A 16,739-nucleotide genomic window follows, 5' to 3' on the forward strand; every position below is an offset into this window, starting at 1 on the left:
TGCCAAGGTTGCGCTGCCCCTCACTGACTTGTTAAAAACCAAAGGGGGGAAGACGGCAAGCCGACCTGGGGCGCCTCTCCTTTGGACTCCCGCCTGTCAGGAGGCGTTTGATAAATTAAAACTGTTATTCACGTCTGAACCTGTGTTGGCCCATGCCGACCCCTCTAAGCAATTTACAGTACAAGTAGATTCCTCGGACGTAGCAATGGGGGCCGTGATCCTCCAAGAAGGGGGGGACGGGAAATTGCACCCCCTGGCCTATTTATCAAAGAAATTTTCAGCTGCGGAAAGAAATTGGGCAATTTGGGAAAAAGAGGCGGCTGCAGTGAAATTGGCCCTTTCCACCTGGCGGCATTGGCTGGAGGGGTCCACGATCCCGTTTGTAGTCTGGACAGATCATAAAAACCTTCAGGCACTCAAGCAGCCCCGCTCGCTTTCCGCCAAGCAAATGAGATGGGCGGAGTTTTTTGCTCGTTTCAACTTCTCCCTAAAGCATCTCCCTGGCAAACTGAATTTTTTGGCTGATGCACTATCGCGCCTGCCTCAGTACAACAGCAAACGAGACCCATTGGTGGATACCGTCTTTACCCCCGCCCAACTGGGGATGGCCGCTGTGACGCGCAGCCACAAAAAAACTGATACGCCCATCCCAGGGGGCTGGGTCCAAAAGGAGTTGTCAACTGACCCAGAGTTTTGTTCCCTCCGCCCTGATCTGTCTGAAAAGGGGGGGCTCTTTTTCAAAGGCGAAAGACTCTTTGTGCCTGCCGCGGCCCGGGGAAAAGTTTTAAAACTTTGCCACGATGCAAAAACCGCTGGACATTTTGGTTTTGTAAAAACTCTGCACCTGGTTAGGAGACAGTACTGGTGGCCATCCTTGCGTAAAGATGTGGAAAAATATGTGCAGGGGTGCCCCATTTGTATTGCCTCAAAACCAATTGGGGGCAAGAGGAAGGGGCTTTTGCAACCACAGCCCACCCCCTCACGTCCATGGACTGATGTGACTATGGACTTTATCACAGACCTGCCCCCCAGCCAAGGGAACACTGTTATCTGGGTAGTAGTGGATGCTTTTTCCAAACAGGCTCATTTCATCCCCTGCACGGGAGTGCCCTCAGCACCAAAACTGGCCTCTCTTTTTATTAAACACGTGGTACGTCTGCACGGGATCCCGACACGTGTCCTGACGGATCGGGGCCCCCAGTTCGTTTCCAAGTTTTGGAGGGAGCTTCTTAAGCTATTAGGTGTGGAGCAAGCCCTCACCTCAGGCTATCACCCAGAGTCAAATGGCCAGACCGAAAGAGTAAACCAAATCCTAGAACAGTACTTACGCTGTTTCATCAATCACCAGCAGGATGATTGGGTTTCTTTATTGCCACTTGCTGAATTCGCCTATAACAATGGGGTCCACTCCTCAACTGGGGTATCGCCCTTCAAGGTGGTGTACGGAACTGATTTGGTGTCAGCCCCCACCTGGGGACTTAGCTCCGCGGAGGTTCCTGACATAAACAAATGGGCAGCCTCCATCAGTATGGGCTGGCCAGAGATCGTTGCTAGTCTCAAGGAAGCCAAACATGCCTATAAGGCTCAAGCTGATAAGAAGAGAGTACCTGCACCTGATTGGAAAGTGGGTGATTTAGCCTACCTGTCTACAAAAAACTTAAGGTGCCAGCAGAAATCCAAGAAACTTGGTCCAAAGTATGTGGGACCATTTAAAGTGGTGAAACTGATAAATGCTGTGACTGTGGAGCTAGCTCTGCCAAAAACTTACAGGAATGTGCATCCGGTTTTTCATTCCAGCCTGCTGCGAAGAGCTCCAGCCCCGGACGAGTGGCACCCTCCTCCATCTATGCCTGTTCCAATTTACATCGATAAGGACACCCACTATGAAGTCAACCAAATCTTAGACTCTCGATTGCATAAGGGTCGCCTTCAATATTTGGTCGATTGGAAGGATTTCCCCTCTGGGGATAAAGAGTGGGTTGAGGCTGGGAACGTGAAGGCACCCCGCCTTCTCCGGGCTTTCCATCGAGCATTTCCTGATTGTCCTCGCCCGGTTGATGCCGGCTAGGTGGGGGAGTGAAGTTAGTTTTAATGTGGAGGGATGTCAGGATTGTAGAATCTCTGTCATAAATTAGCCTGAGTTCCTCCATGTCAGTTATATTACTAGTTGGGGCCCGGCGCCTGCTAGTCCCGGCCTTGTAGTTTGTAAGCAATAAAATAGAATAGTGATGTTATGTTAACCTTATCTTGTTATGGGCAGAAAGGGCTGTTTGTCACCTCTTTCAAGGATGGGAGTTTGGAATCCTGTTTTGGTTTCACATATGTCTTTTCTCACTCACCTCCCCCCCTTGGGAACTGTCAAGTTTTGGGCGGGAGAAATGTATTGATAAGCTGAGGCAAATCTGGCTTCTAGTCAGATTTGACTTTTCAGTCCATTGCGTGTAGTGCTAATCAATAAAACTATTTTTCTTTTGAATAAGTTTTGTTGTGAGTTTCCTGTGCGCTTGACAGAATCCTGGCTGATTCCTTGGGAATTTGAGCAGGAATCAAGGAATAATAATCACAGGTACTTTGAGTAATGTATAATGCAAAGGTTGGCTGTAAAGTGAACCTTAATTATGTGGAAACAAGTGGTATTTATTAGTTCCATCAAATGACTTTTGGTCACTATTAAGTTCCTTTCCACCTCTTGATAATATTAAATTTATATTTAACAAACAACTAACCAGTGCCAAGTGGCCCTTTGGGGGAGGGATGTGGCTGGTTTCATGTAGTCATATGGTGTTTCATTTAGCTGTTTACCAGCTCTGCTTCCAATATTTCCAGGCAAGTATAAAACAGATTTTAATGTTATTCTTTAGACTAGCTTCAAAGCCTGTTCCTAAGAACGGGCCTTGAAAGGGTCCCCTCCCCGGGCCTGCAGCCAGGCAGCTTAAGGTGGCTTTGGACCGCATCTTGCAGCTGGATCAAGTGGGGTGGGCGGGGCTGGCCAGCTTGTTAGTGGGCCCAGGATGGAGCGCCTTAGCAGGCAGTCAGCAGTCTGGAAGGGGCTCGTTAGCAGGCCCTGCTTAGGCTGGGAGGTCCTCGTTAGCAGGCTCAGCCTAGCAGGCCAAGAGGCCCTCGCTAGCAGGTCCTCCACCATGACCCTTTGCCCAGGGCCCTCTCCCCTTACCTGCTGCTGGCTCCAGGCACTTAGGGCACGTCTGAGAGCAAAGAGGCTAGAGTCCAGGGAAAGAGGGCGGGAGCTGCAGGGACACCCTGATTGGCCCTATTCCAACTTGGACAGCCAGACACGTTCTACCCCCCCAGTCTGTTTCAAAAATATATAGAGGAACCATGGATAAGGATAGGTTTTTGTTTGTCATGTTTGTTTCTAAATAATTTACATTCCTATTTGTAGATTTTAATGTTTGCTTCAGTATTATGCAAAATGGAAAAAACCCTGCAAGTTTCTCCATTAGTACAACTCCCTTAGAAACTTCAAATAATAGATATGTTTGATCATTGTGTTTTTTACAGCTTTGCTCATGTATCATGTTGGTAAAAGATGTTTGGGCAGACAAATCGGAAGAAATGAAAGTTTGTTCCAGTTTTCTTATATTCATAACATTTACATAGCACCTTTGATCTTTATTAAATGTTCTTCAAACATTCATGTCTTAAATCCTGCACACAAGATTCCATGCTGGGATAAAAATATTTTGAAGAATGAATGTACTGAGATTATATAGCATGCCAACAAAATGTAGCAATGAAAATAAAGGGTTCTCTCTCCCTAATTATGATCCTGTCTAACTGTGTTACGTATTCCTCCCACTTTTCCAAGCTCTACTGAAGCATCTTTTGGAATAGTATATATTTTTTCAAGATCACTAATGGTAGGCTGGAATAATCTGTATAAGGCATATATTTAGTGGAGTTCTTAATATTTGTATTAAAAATATTTATATATGTTTTAAAATATTGTCATCCATTCTGGATCCTTGGAGCATATTTCCAATACAAATCTAAATGAATTTAACAATGGATTAATTAATGACATTTTTATAAAGAAGGTGCTTGTTCAGTAGCTATATATGGCTTCATTCCAAAAGGGGTAAATAGTAGAGCAATATATACTCTAAGCCAAATACCTGTTCTAAACATGGAAACCACAATATGCAGACAGAGTTCTGCTACCTTTAACTGTGTCCTAATTTATTTTGATAGACCAAAATAGCATATGACACATGGAACAGTCCCTTCCATCCAAATGAATGGCAACAGTACATGTATGTGTGAACATTAGAGTACACGAGAACTTTAAAAACACAGTTCTCAACTTTCATTGACAATTTTTTCTTTAGGGAGTCTTGTTACAAGGATGTCATAAATCATATTGATGTTACTTTATGCCCAGAATCTGAGTCAAGGCTATGTTTGTGTCTTCAAACATATTTATCTGAAGAAGTGTGCAGGCTTATACCATGATTACAAATTAATTGATCTTAAAAGGAGCCACGATTCAAACTTCATTCTGCAGCTTCAGACCAACATGTCTACCCACCTGACTATGTATTAAAGTAATATTTCTGTTTATTTTCAGGAGTCAGAATTCATAATTTTGAGTCAGACTTGGTCCTTTTGGCAAAAAGAAAAATGATGTCAAATAGAAATACCTTTGCCTACCAGAGTGTTGGGACAGGTATGAGTTGCATTATTTACATATAGAACTATGATCTTCTCTTATAATGTATTGATGTTTTTAAATATTCTGGGTATAAATTTAGGCTGTAATCCACAGTTACTTCAGTAATTTAGTATACAACTATGCTACCTGAATGAATTTTACTTAAGAAAAGATGCACTGTTGGCTCTGTCAATCCAATAATGCTGAATCTACAATGAATTGCTTATTTTAAGAAACCACCATGAAAAAAAAAAAGGGACGGTTCAAAATTATTGTAACAGAAAACAGAACCTATCCCCGGGCTATACTAAACAATTTCACAATAAATACAAATAAACGTTTCTTATCTCTTATAAGAAACGTTTATTTGTATTGATTGTGAAATTGTTTAGTATAGCCCGGGATAGGTTCTGTTTTCTGTTTTAAGAAACCAGGCAAGAAAGAAAAGACAATGTTTCATTATAACTTTAAGTTGCAAATACTTCCTTCCAAATGAGGCATACATTCCATAATGAAAGTCAATCAATTGAAATTCTAGCTAACCTCCAAGCGGAATAAATTCCTCTGACACCTATAAAAATTAACCGTTTTGACTATGCTAAGTAAAAAAGTTCCAACAAAACCATTTCTAAATCATAGCTAGAGAAATTAATACCAAAAACAGCCTAAACAACACCTTAAGTTAAAAACAAGCCTAGTTTTATCAACATAGAAACTTACTTTTCTTTCAGATAAATCTGATCCTTTTAGAACTACTGAATTATGGATTTGAACAGGTATTCAATAAGATAAATTATTGTTATATTGGTAATAATTTTGAACTTTTTATTAACTGGAAACTGATTATAAGAGTAATATTTATTTATTTATAATTTGATTTATATCCCACCTCACCCAACCAGTTGAGGCGGATCACAATATGAAGTAATTGCAAAAGTATCTTTTCCCTCTTAATAAAACAGTAAGGGGTGTTGGTGTGGGCTCAGTCCGTGATGAGGAAGGGCAACAATTGGTCCCATGGCCCTGGACTGACAAACGGAGGGGCCAATCGGAAGGCGCAAAGCGCCTTCCGATTTGCCCCTCACCAGGACAGATCAAAATTCCATCCAGCCAGGGGCGATCTGGAGAAATGGCTGCCAGTCTGCTCCTGACCACCGCAGGGAGAGGAGGTCAGTAGGGCTGCGAAGGGGGATGAGAACAGAGGCTTGGACAGGCTGTGCCAGCCCTTTTTGCCCCAAGGCTGTCCTAACTGCCATGTCCAACTGCAAATTGCCTCAGAAACCTGAAAGAGCTGGCAGGAGGCTGCAGAGTGCTCCCCCTCCCCCCCCCTTCAGGCCTGCTGCGAAGGAACCTCTGACAGGCCCTGACTGAGGGAAGGAGGCCTTTCCAAGAGCAACGCAGGGGAGACTGAGGGCCTTCCTTTTGAGGGGGGGGGACTTTCCCCTTCTGCCAAACAGTTGCCTGACAGGGAGGCCACAGAAAAGCCCCTTCTCACTTAAAATACTGCTCTGGCCAGGGGTTAGACACAGCCAAGCCATGTGTCTTTCTTCTTTGCAACTCTCTGGAGGTTTGAGTCCACTGCACAGCGTTATTCTGCAGATGATACTGTTTTTTTGTCTCCTGTTTCATCTGCACAACCCTGTGCAGTAGGCCTCAACATTCAACCCCCATGCCCTTACAGACTGGACAACTCTTCCCCTTCCTCTTCCCACTGCCAAGCTCTAGTGCCCGTTGTATTCTTGGATACAACGGGCTTTGCCCCTAGTCTATCTATAATATTAAATTTTATTTACATCTATGGTCCACCTTTCTTCTTTGGTGGGGGAAGTTATTCACATTGGTTGGGTTGTGTCTCATTCACGCCAGATAGGCTATGCAGATTTGTGCAAGAACCCCTGTTGGAAAGATCAAAGCTGACTCTTCAGTTTGAATAGTTCTGTTCTGGCAGAATGCTTGAGCTCTGATCCATGCCAAAATAGTGGATGGAACTTGCCCTTTATGGAAGTAATGGAGGAGGACAAGTCACCCTAGGCATTAAAAATACAATAGTTTTGTCTGCCAAGAAAAAAAAGACTAAGCAAGGGAAAGTCCCCCCTCCCACCCAAAACGTCAGACAGTGGAGATGAGGCTTGAGAGAACCCCCTGTGGAGAGTAAGAACTCAAAGCTTCAAGTTGGCCTCTCCTCACACAACAGCAAGGCAAGAAACAGCCATGGATTAGAAAGAGATGCTGGCCAGCCAATTAGGTGGTAGATATTATCACATCATTTTCCAGAATATCAGAGAAATAGTAGAGTTCATTTTATTGTCTAGAACAGGGGTAGTCAAAGTGCGGCCCTCCAGATGTCCATGGACTACAATTCCCAGGAGCCCCTGCCAGCGAATGCTGGCAGGGGCTCCTGGGAATTGTAGTCCATGGACATCTGGAGGGCCGCACTTTGACTACCCCTGGTCTAGAAGGCCTGCCACTAGGCATGGCTATAATCACATGTTTGTAACTTTAAAAAATGAGCAGATAATAATAAGCTGGACTATTTGAAGCCTTGAAAACAGGGTCTTAAACCAAACAGTTTAAGGTGATAGGTTGTACCATTTAATGCAGCCTTAGGATCAAAGAAGGAACTTGTCAACAAATAGACATGTCAAATGCTTTCTAAAGAGAACTTAGACAACTAGCTCCACCTGTGAGACATGGATTTCCAACTTGGAACATCTCCATAGTACTATGGACCAAAGGCTCCTTTTGAGCCCTTAACATTGACAGAACTTGTATAGTTCATAAGGACTCAATTGTTTTGAGAATAAACCCTTTCTTTGTGCCTAAGGTCAATACTGTCTTTCAAATCAACCAATGAGTGAAATTACCTTCTTTCTGCTCCAAATCGACTTACCCTAAGGAAAAGATGTGTCATAAACTGGATGTGCATAGAACTGTAGTCACTTAGTTGAGCAGAACAGCTACTTTCAGACACACTGAGCCTTTGTTTCTTACAGTTGTCAAAATTTGGGCAAGAGAGTGTTGGAAGTCATCTACAGCAGTGGTCCCCAACCTTTTTATCACTGGGGACCACTCAACGCTTGACAATTTTACTGAGGCCTGGTGGGGGGGTAGTTTACTCCTCTACTCTCAACCACTGCCCTAACGCTCTCTGATCGCTATGGTAATGTTTAAACATCCCTTCAAAATAAGATACAGACATGCCACAACAATGAACATAAGGAACATTTTATTTTCATGGAAATTTTAACTCATGACAATGACAAATCAATGGGAACCCTGAGCTTGTTTCTCTGCAACGAGATAGTCCCATCTGGGAGTGATGGGAGACAATGACACCCAAAGTGTGTTGTAAAGGAGTGTTCCCCAACCTTTTTATCACTGGGGACCACTCAACGCCGGGACCACTCACCGGGGACCACTCAACACCTTTTACTGAGGCCCGGTGGGGTGGGGTAGTTTACTCCTCTACTCTCAACCACTGCCCTAACGCTCTCTGATCGCTATGGTAATGTTTAAACATCCCTTCAAAATAAGATACAGACATGCCACAACAATGAACATAAGGAACATTTTATTTTCATGGAAATTTTAACTCATGACAATGACAAATCAATGGGAACCCTGAGCTTGTTTCTCTGCAACGAGATAGTCCCATCTGGGAGTGATGGGAGACAATGACACCCAAAGTGTGTTGTAAAGGAGTGTTCCCCAACCTTTTTATCACTGGGGACCACTCAACGCCGGGACCACTCACCGGGGACCACTCAACACCTTTTACTGAGGCCCGGTGGGGTGGGGTAGTTTACTCCTCTACTCTCAACCACTGCCCTAACACTCTCTGACCACTATGGTAATGTTTAAACATCCCTTCAAAATAAGATACAGACATGCCACAACAATGAACATAAGGAACATTTTATTTTTATGGAAATTTTAACTCATGACAATAACAAATCAATGGGAACCCTGAGCTTGTTTCTCTGCAACAAGATAGTCCCATCTGGGAGTGATGGGAGACAAAGTGTGTTGTAAAGGGCCGGGGGTGTGTGAAGTAAAGGGCCGGGGGGGGGGAAGGCATACTTCGGGGCCCACCTCCAATTAGTCGAAGGACCACAAGTGGTCCACGGCCCACAGGTTGGGGATCGCTATTGTAAAGGGCCGGGGGGGAGGATGAAGTAAAGGGCCGGGGGGGGGGGAGAAGGCGTCCTTCATGGCCCACCTCCAATTAGTCGATGGACCACATGTGGTCCACAGACCACAGGTTGGGGATCGCTAATCTACAGCCTTCTGGGTAAAACAATGCATCCAAAAGGCATACAAGTTGCAAGGCTTGCTTCACCTAGAAACATGGCAGGCCATTCAACCAAAGCAGCAGCAACTACAGCAGCATTCTATACCAGGGCTTCTGTAGTGGATGTTTGCAGAGCTGCCACTTGGTCCACCTTTTTGACCTTTGTCGAATTATATAACCAGGTAGAATCTGTGGAGACAATTTTTGGCATATTGGTGTTGCAACAGGTGGTGGAACTGTAAACTGTACATCAAATCCATCACTTTGGCATAGTTTGGGTATTGATAACCAATTTGGATGATTTCCCCCACTGAAGGAGAATGAAACATTTTAACTTACCTGAAGATTTCTTCCCTTCAGTAAGGCAAAGTAATCTACCCCCCCCCCACCACAAAAATTATAGAAGATGACATGGAGCTGGGCTAGAACACAACTGGAGGGTTAACCTCAATCTTTCCAACAAGAGGCATCACACAAATCTGCATAGCCCTGCCTGGAGCAAATGGAGGTGTGACCTAACCAATTTGGATGACTTTACCTCACTGATTTCCTGAGACTTTTCCCAGCCGTTTAACCAGTGCATTAAACAGTACAAAAATTACATACATGGGATCCTAGATACAATAAGCTAAACAAAGTAGTATAGACCACAGTAAGCTTGTAAAAACATTTTTTTAGTGCAACTATGTTGCACTCTTGGATAGTTCAGTTTTGCATAGTTTGCGGAAGACCTGAAGACTGGGAGTTTTCTTGACCTCCAGGGTCAAGCCATTCCACAGGGCAGAAGCCAGAAATTTAGTCACATTTAAAACTAACCAAGTAATAGAAAAGATCAAGAGTCTAGTCACACCTGAAAAATTAACCAAATTTGTGGCAGGGTATGAGCTTTCTTGAGTCACTGCTTACTTCTGAAGATCTGAAAAAGTGATCCGTGACTCATGAAAGCTCATATCTTGCCGCAAATGTTAGTCTTTGAAGTGCTACTGGACTTGCTCTTTTCTGCTGCTACAGACATGCTAACACAGCTACCCATCTTGATCTACCTCTATAGGCAGTTGTTGATTTTGCCCACTGGCACCTTCAGAAGTCCCTTCTGCCTTGAGTGAAGTTGTCATTTTGGAGCATAGGAAGAGAAGCGGTCCTGCAAATAAGAGGGCCAAAGTCATAAAGGACTTTGTACATGATAGCCAGTATCTTAAACTGAGCCCGGTAACAGTTGGGCAGCCAATTGAGTGTGGAACAAAAGTAATATGTAAGCTCCATCTAGTTCTGAGTGATGGCATTCTGGACCTGCTGGAGTTTCTGAATAGATTTTGTGGGGGGACCAATGCACAACGCATTACAGTAGTCTCTTCTCATTTAAGAACTGCTTTGTTGTTCCTTCTTGGGAGTGTTGCCCCAAGTTGGGAGTCTGGTATACATTGGATAGTTTGGCCCTGATAAACTAAGTACTCTGCTATCAAGTGTTTGACACCAACAGGTGAGGAGGACACTCTGAACACTACAGGCCCTACAGGTATATTGGTTTGGGTAACAACTTATCCATATTTGTAACTCTGGTTAGATTACGCCAGATATTTTAAATCTTTCTTGCCATGTAGTCAGCCTCCTGGAAGGCCACAGTGCATCTTAGCACCCATTGTTTCCCTGGGTGTGATGGGTTTTGCCTCTAGTTTAATATATTCTGCTGCTTAACCTTTTAGGTCCCTACCTTACAAGAATGTAATCACTGTTGTGAGAAAAGCATTCTGTTATGGTTTTCGTATCATACGAGATACTGAACATGAATTACTTCGATAGTTCATCTGTCAAATATTTTCTTCTTCTCTCAGATTCAAATACGATGATGGAAGACTTCAAGCAAAGCCCAGTGGAAATACAAAATAGTAATTTAGGCAAGGATTCAGTAGTGAAATCTCTTGAAAATGATCTTCAGGATCTAATGGACAGGCTTAACCAGAAAAAATATTCATCAAGCCTGAAATTCAAAACAAATTGTGACAGTCCTGGTTCTTATTTAACTCTTTCACAGTCTCTTCCTCCTAAATCCAGCCCTGCATCCAGTGTAAAAAGTTTACCAGCCGTGGCCAAAATTCAAGTAAGCAAACCATTGGCTTGTGAGGGCTCCTATCTTTTAGACAAGACAGTCTCTGCAAAGCATATGGGCTCTGTATCAGGCACGTCTCCATCCTTAAGTGGGTACAGTCCAGGAAAGAGAGACTTTGATATTTATTACAACAGAGAAAATGAAAAACACTTTGGACATCTGGAGAAATTTCTCTATTCAAAGTACAGCCAGAAAAATAAATCTCATGATAACGTCTACTTCCCAGGGACACTGGATGGGCGGAAAAACTCTGGATCTCTTGTTGCAATTTGGAATGGAAACTCAGGGAGTGAGATAATCCTTTCACCAGTTGGCAATTCTGGAGCTGCCAGTATGCCCTCTAGTCCAAAGCAAGGCAGGAGGATGAACATTCAGGATATCCCATCCTTTCGGCCCAGGCAAGCTAAACAGAAGGAAGCAACCGTGGAAACGCTGGGATCTAGAAGCAGGAAGTATTCTGGTGGCTCACTGAGTCATATGGGAATTTACAGCCGCTCATTGCCCAGGCTGTACAAATCATCAGAAAGCCAGCTTGTTCCACTGAGCTTACCACCAAGAAGCTCTCTTGGGAATTCCAAAAGAAAAAAGGTTGTGGAGAAAGATCTTCTACCTCAAAGTGTACTGGATGTTGACAATTACCTTGATTTTTCTTCTCATGCCTCAGGAGCTTTGCCATTTACAAACTTTGCAACTGACACAAACTTTTATGTGAATTCCACTCTTAGTGTTCCTGCAAGTCCCCGTATAGCTCGGAAAATGCTTCTGGCCTCTTCTTCCTCATGTGTGTCTGATGACTTTGATAGAGCTGGACTCTCAGGGATGACCCCCAGTAATTCTTTCTCTCCTGTGGATGCTGAGAGAGCATTCCCTCGCAGAAGGAAAGTGTCCAACAGTTCAGTGGAGTTTGATGAAACAGAGCTGGAAAGCTTCAGACAAACTCTGCCCATAAGGGAGAGGAAGAATAGCATTAGCTCTCTTTCAGGAAGGGATGATCTAATGGACTACCACAGAAGACAGAGGGAAGAAAGGCTCAAGGAGCAGGAGATGGAGCGACTGGTAATTCTGTTTTCTTGTGACTTTTTAGTACTCTTTGTGGTTTTGAAAGCTGACTTTGCTAAACTAGAAATTGTTAACTTTATATGCAGTGAGTAAATATGCTGCGGCCATGTTTTCAAATTTGAGTGTTTGAATCTTATACAAAACAGAAAGAACATTCATTAAGCCATTCTTTGACTGCACAAATTGCTGCTTTAAGAAATTGCTAATGCCATAAAATTATCTGTAGGAGATGGGAAACTGATTGAAATTATAATCATTTATCCTGTACATTCTGCCAAAATGATTGCATACATACAAACCACAAATGGTGTAATGCAGGGATCCAGCACTTAAAGAAATGAGTTGATGTCATTGTTTTGTGGTAACTGAATAACTTGCCCCTGTCTCCATGCTAAGCTCTTTGGGGACATATTTGTGTTTGTTTTGCTGAAGAAAACCAAGCCGAAAACTCTGTTTACATATTAGACAGATGAATCAGGGAATCTTTCCCTTTTTGGTTAAGTTTCTACCTCTTCATCAAGCTCCTGTGGACGTTTTCTGCGAATGGAGAAACAGAACCTTGTAATGTGACATCAATAAATTGTGGCAGCAAGTATGAGCATTAAATATTCAGCAAATTATTATTCATAGCTGAGGAAGATAAAGGGGTAAAAAAGTAATATGTAAACTGCAAAATTCCTTAGGAAAGCACAACAGTTCTACTGGAAAAGATGCCTTCTATCTCAATATATATACAATTTTGAAGGGTACCTCATTGGGTTCAGTATCTGTGATCTCAGGGTAATGATGCCATAGTCTTAAATTAAGACCAGCAAAGTTTTATTCTGGATATAAGCTTTTGTGTACTTGCATACTTCTTCAAATACAAGGAAATGGAATTCACCAACTATTACAAACAGGTAGGGGTGAGGAAGATATTGCCAGGCAAGACCAATTAGAACTAAAATTGGATTAAGACAATTGGTAAGACCTGTGAATAGGAGCAGATTAGCATACATCATAATAAAAGACTGATGCAAGAACTGAATGACATTCGCATGTATATTGAGATAAGAAACCAGTATCTCTGTTAGGCTGCGGCAGGTGACAGGGGTTCATCAATCACTAGTCTGTTTCTGAAATTGTTTTGCAATAAAGCAGCTACATTGAAGTTCCCCATTGAATGTTCTGTGATGTACTGAGTGCTCTCCTACAGAGAGGGGATGGCAGTTGTGTGTGCACAGCTTGCCCCAAACGAGAGAGACAGAGGGGAAGGGGAGGGATAGACTCTCCTACCAGCCAACCTGATGTGGGTTTTTTTGCTGCTCTTGCTACCACCACCACCAGATTTGCTTGTGGATTGGATAACAGACCTGAATAAGCCAGGCTATAGGTTTTACATCTGTGGACTAGATAGACAAATACGACTGCTTTAAGAGTGACATGGTAGTCTGTGGAATAAGGCAGCTTGAACCACAGAACTTTCATGAGATATTCTTTAAAAATAAGATATAGGCTCTGCTCCATAATTGAAGATCATAATGACATGGATTTTATTATTTGTTTACTTAACAGAATTTGTATTATTAGTGCCCTACCACAGCTACCAAAATCACTAACAAGTAAAAGCAGAACATTGTAAATCAACAAGAAAACCAAGAAAGCCAAGAATAAAATAAATATATAAAAATACAGATTCAACAATTAAAACAGAGCAAGCAGGAAGAAGCATTATGTTGCATTACAATGCAATCCCACCTTTGTAAAAAAAATAATAAATAATGCCCCAGTCAGCTCCACACCACTGTGAAGCACCGCAGAACTAAGCAGACCAGTTTTTGTCACCTCTGGGGCACCATAGGCAGGAGAAGAGCCAGACCTGGAAGGCCTGACTCTTCCCCTTCCACACGAATCTGGCTTGCTATAAGGCCCCGTTGACACCTGGGATGGCAAAAGGGAACATGAAAATATCTATGCCCATGTTGTGGGGCCACAGAGGGCCTGATTTGGGCCAGGGCTGGGCTGGCACTGATGCCATGTGGAAGCAGGGAATAGTAGGCCTGGCCTTTTCCCCCATGTGGAAAAGGTCTGAGGGAGTGCCAGATAGAAGAAATATGTGTTCACCCATAGGTGGAAAACAGAGACAAGAGATATGGATGAGTATCCCTGGGACGGAAGTTTTACAGTAGTGGTACCATGGCCAGGAAGGCCCTCTTGAGTAGCCTTCTCACTTCAGAAGGCAAGGCACCTGAAAGAGAGCCTCAGAAGATTACTGTAATGGTCAGTTTTTTATAAGAGTAGGCATTCCTTCGAGCATGCTAGTCCCAAACCATATAGAGATTTTACTGGTCAGCACCAGAACCCTGAATTGTGACTGGAAATAAAATGAGAGCTAGTGTAGATGGACCAAAACTAGGATCATATGCTCCCTACAACCAACTCCAGTCAACATCCTAGTTGTAGAGGTCTGCACCAGTTGAAGTTTTCAAACACTATTCAAGGGCAGCTCTGTATACACTGCATTACAGTAATTAATTTAGATGTTACCAGGGCATGCAGTACAGTGGGTGCCCAGGAAAGGCCACGGTTGATAGATAGTAAAAAGTGGTAAATATTACTCCTGGGCATTTGCTTATAAGCAATAGTGTCTCCTGGCACAGGTCATCTACCAGGAGTTACTCCAGAACAGTATGTTTGAATCTGGCTGGTAATTATCTCCTTGATCTAGAGTAGGTTTGTTTAATTGTGGGTGCAACATTGCCTGTTTCAAGGCTGGGGAAACCAACCCCACGCTCTAGGAGGCATTAACTGCCTTTTGAACCCAGCCATCCACCCTTCCTCCCCACATCAGGCAAATTTAATTAATCAGGAAAGCAAGAGTCATATTTACATGTTTTAGGCCTCAAATATCCAAAGGTCCAGACGTGAACAAATAGAAATTTTCTAGTATCTCTTATATTCTGCTCTGATGTATCAATGAATGAGTACTAAAGTGGTGAGAAATCATACAATGGGCATATATGAGTGAATTTTATACTTTTTGCTTTGACTTCCATGTTCTCTGAACAAGCACTATACTATGTCCATTATTATACCAGTTTGCTAGTAGGAGGGTCTGATGAAGAGTGGAGCATCTAGCATCACATGATCCGCTTCCCCAAAATGGTGGCACACACTGGAAAACTGCTGATATGTGTACATAGCAGAAAAAGGATGTCTGTAATGAAGGAGTTGGAGAAACCAGTAATTATAGCCTTAGGAGTATAAATCTGATGAATTATTTTGTCATAAATTTAAGACAAATTTTTTTCCTGACTTATTTGTTTCCCTTGCACCACCACTCTTTAAAGACCATCTTAATCTTGTAACAGGAGGGATTGACCAGCTGGTATGTTGGAGCAACTGGATGTTTACATGTGAAGGGATTTCCTCCCTTGATTTAATTTTCCATTTTTAGCTGTCTGTAAGGGTAATTGTCTTTCAAACTATTTCGTCAAAGTGTGGGAGTTGAAAGCTCTGTTCAGATTATTTGAAGTAATTATGAACCAAAATAACTGGATAGCCCAGCCCTGGAAGGAAGGGCGGGTTTATAAGAGAGACTGCTGATGCTCCCCCCCCCGCACCAAAAGGTCAAACTTCTGCAAATGTAATTCTACTGTTATTCAACAAAGACTCTTCATTTTGATCTCCGGCTGAAGTGCAGGCTATGATGTATTACTCACACTGTTTTCCGAATACAAATATATCAAAGGAAATGGCAATGCAGAATGATTTCCAAGTCATTTTTTTGCTCTGGGAGGGGGCAAGGAAGTTCTTAGCCAGATGTGTATGTTAGATTTTGGTAGGTCAGACTTTAAGGACTGGAGATTGAGGAATGACAGTCATTCAAGGGCAAGAATGCTAGAAGAGAAAGGAGCAAGTTAGGGATTGGCTCTTCTAAAACAAGTGCTCTTGCAAGCTCAAACCATTACTATTTCAGCAAGATTGAAACTTGATAGGGTATCCAAAAAGCCAATGTGAATGAATAGAGAACTCCATGATTAGCTAAGAAAGAAAAAGGTAGAGGGAAGGACATACGTCTAAAGAAGATTATTTCTGTGTTACTAGGTATTGTATGTCAGCCATCGGAGCAGCCAAAACTCAGAATAAGCTGAGGCTGGCCAGGAAGGCTTGATACAAAAAGAAATGCTTCTTTAGGTATGTGAGGTGCAAACTCAAAGTAAAAGAGAAGATAGGATAAGCTCACTATGACCCATTATGCACGGGGGTTTTAGCGCACATTCGGGGTGGAATGGCGGCGACTAAAATCACCGATAACACACGGAGCCGGCTGCAACTGGCCGCAGCTTCGGTGCATGCCACTGAAAAAGCCACGTCAATGAAACGCGGAAGAAAGCGCAGCTTCCAGGTGACCGGGGCGCAACCAGAAGCGGCGCCCGGATCGCCGCGTGCATAATCGGTTACTCTGGGTTTTGCCGCCGTCGCGCCCCGCCCCGTACATAACCGGTATGCGTCGTGTCTTCCCCCTCCGCATTTTCCATGTTACCCAAAATCGCCGTTTCGGTGGCCATGCATAACGGGCCCCCGACTGTTTATGCACTGGAGGTTTCATGCCGAGCTGCAGGCTGGAGTTT

At 43.2% G+C, this 16,739-nt stretch overlaps 1 protein-coding gene across 13 annotated transcripts in view; it reads left to right on the plus strand.

Moving 5' to 3' along the window:
• PHLDB2 (pleckstrin homology like domain family B member 2) overlaps positions 1-16,739 on the plus strand; it is an 85,225-nt gene that overhangs the window by 15,550 nt on the left and 52,936 nt on the right. For all 13 annotated transcript variants that reach the window (XM_077342167.1, XM_077342178.1, XM_077342170.1 and 10 more), the window contains 2 exons: positions 4,586-4,684; positions 10,793-12,123. In XM_077342167.1, the coding sequence (XP_077198282.1) occupies positions 4,639-4,684; positions 10,793-12,123 (1,377 nt within the window). In that variant the 5' untranslated portion in view covers positions 4,586-4,638. The remainder of the gene's footprint in view (positions 1-4,585; positions 4,685-10,792; positions 12,124-16,739) is intronic.

This window comes from Paroedura picta, chromosome 6 (assembly GCF_049243985.1).
Source record: "Paroedura picta isolate Pp20150507F chromosome 6, Ppicta_v3.0, whole genome shotgun sequence".
In the NCBI taxonomy this organism is placed as follows: Eukaryota; Metazoa; Chordata; class Lepidosauria; order Squamata; family Gekkonidae; genus Paroedura; species Paroedura picta.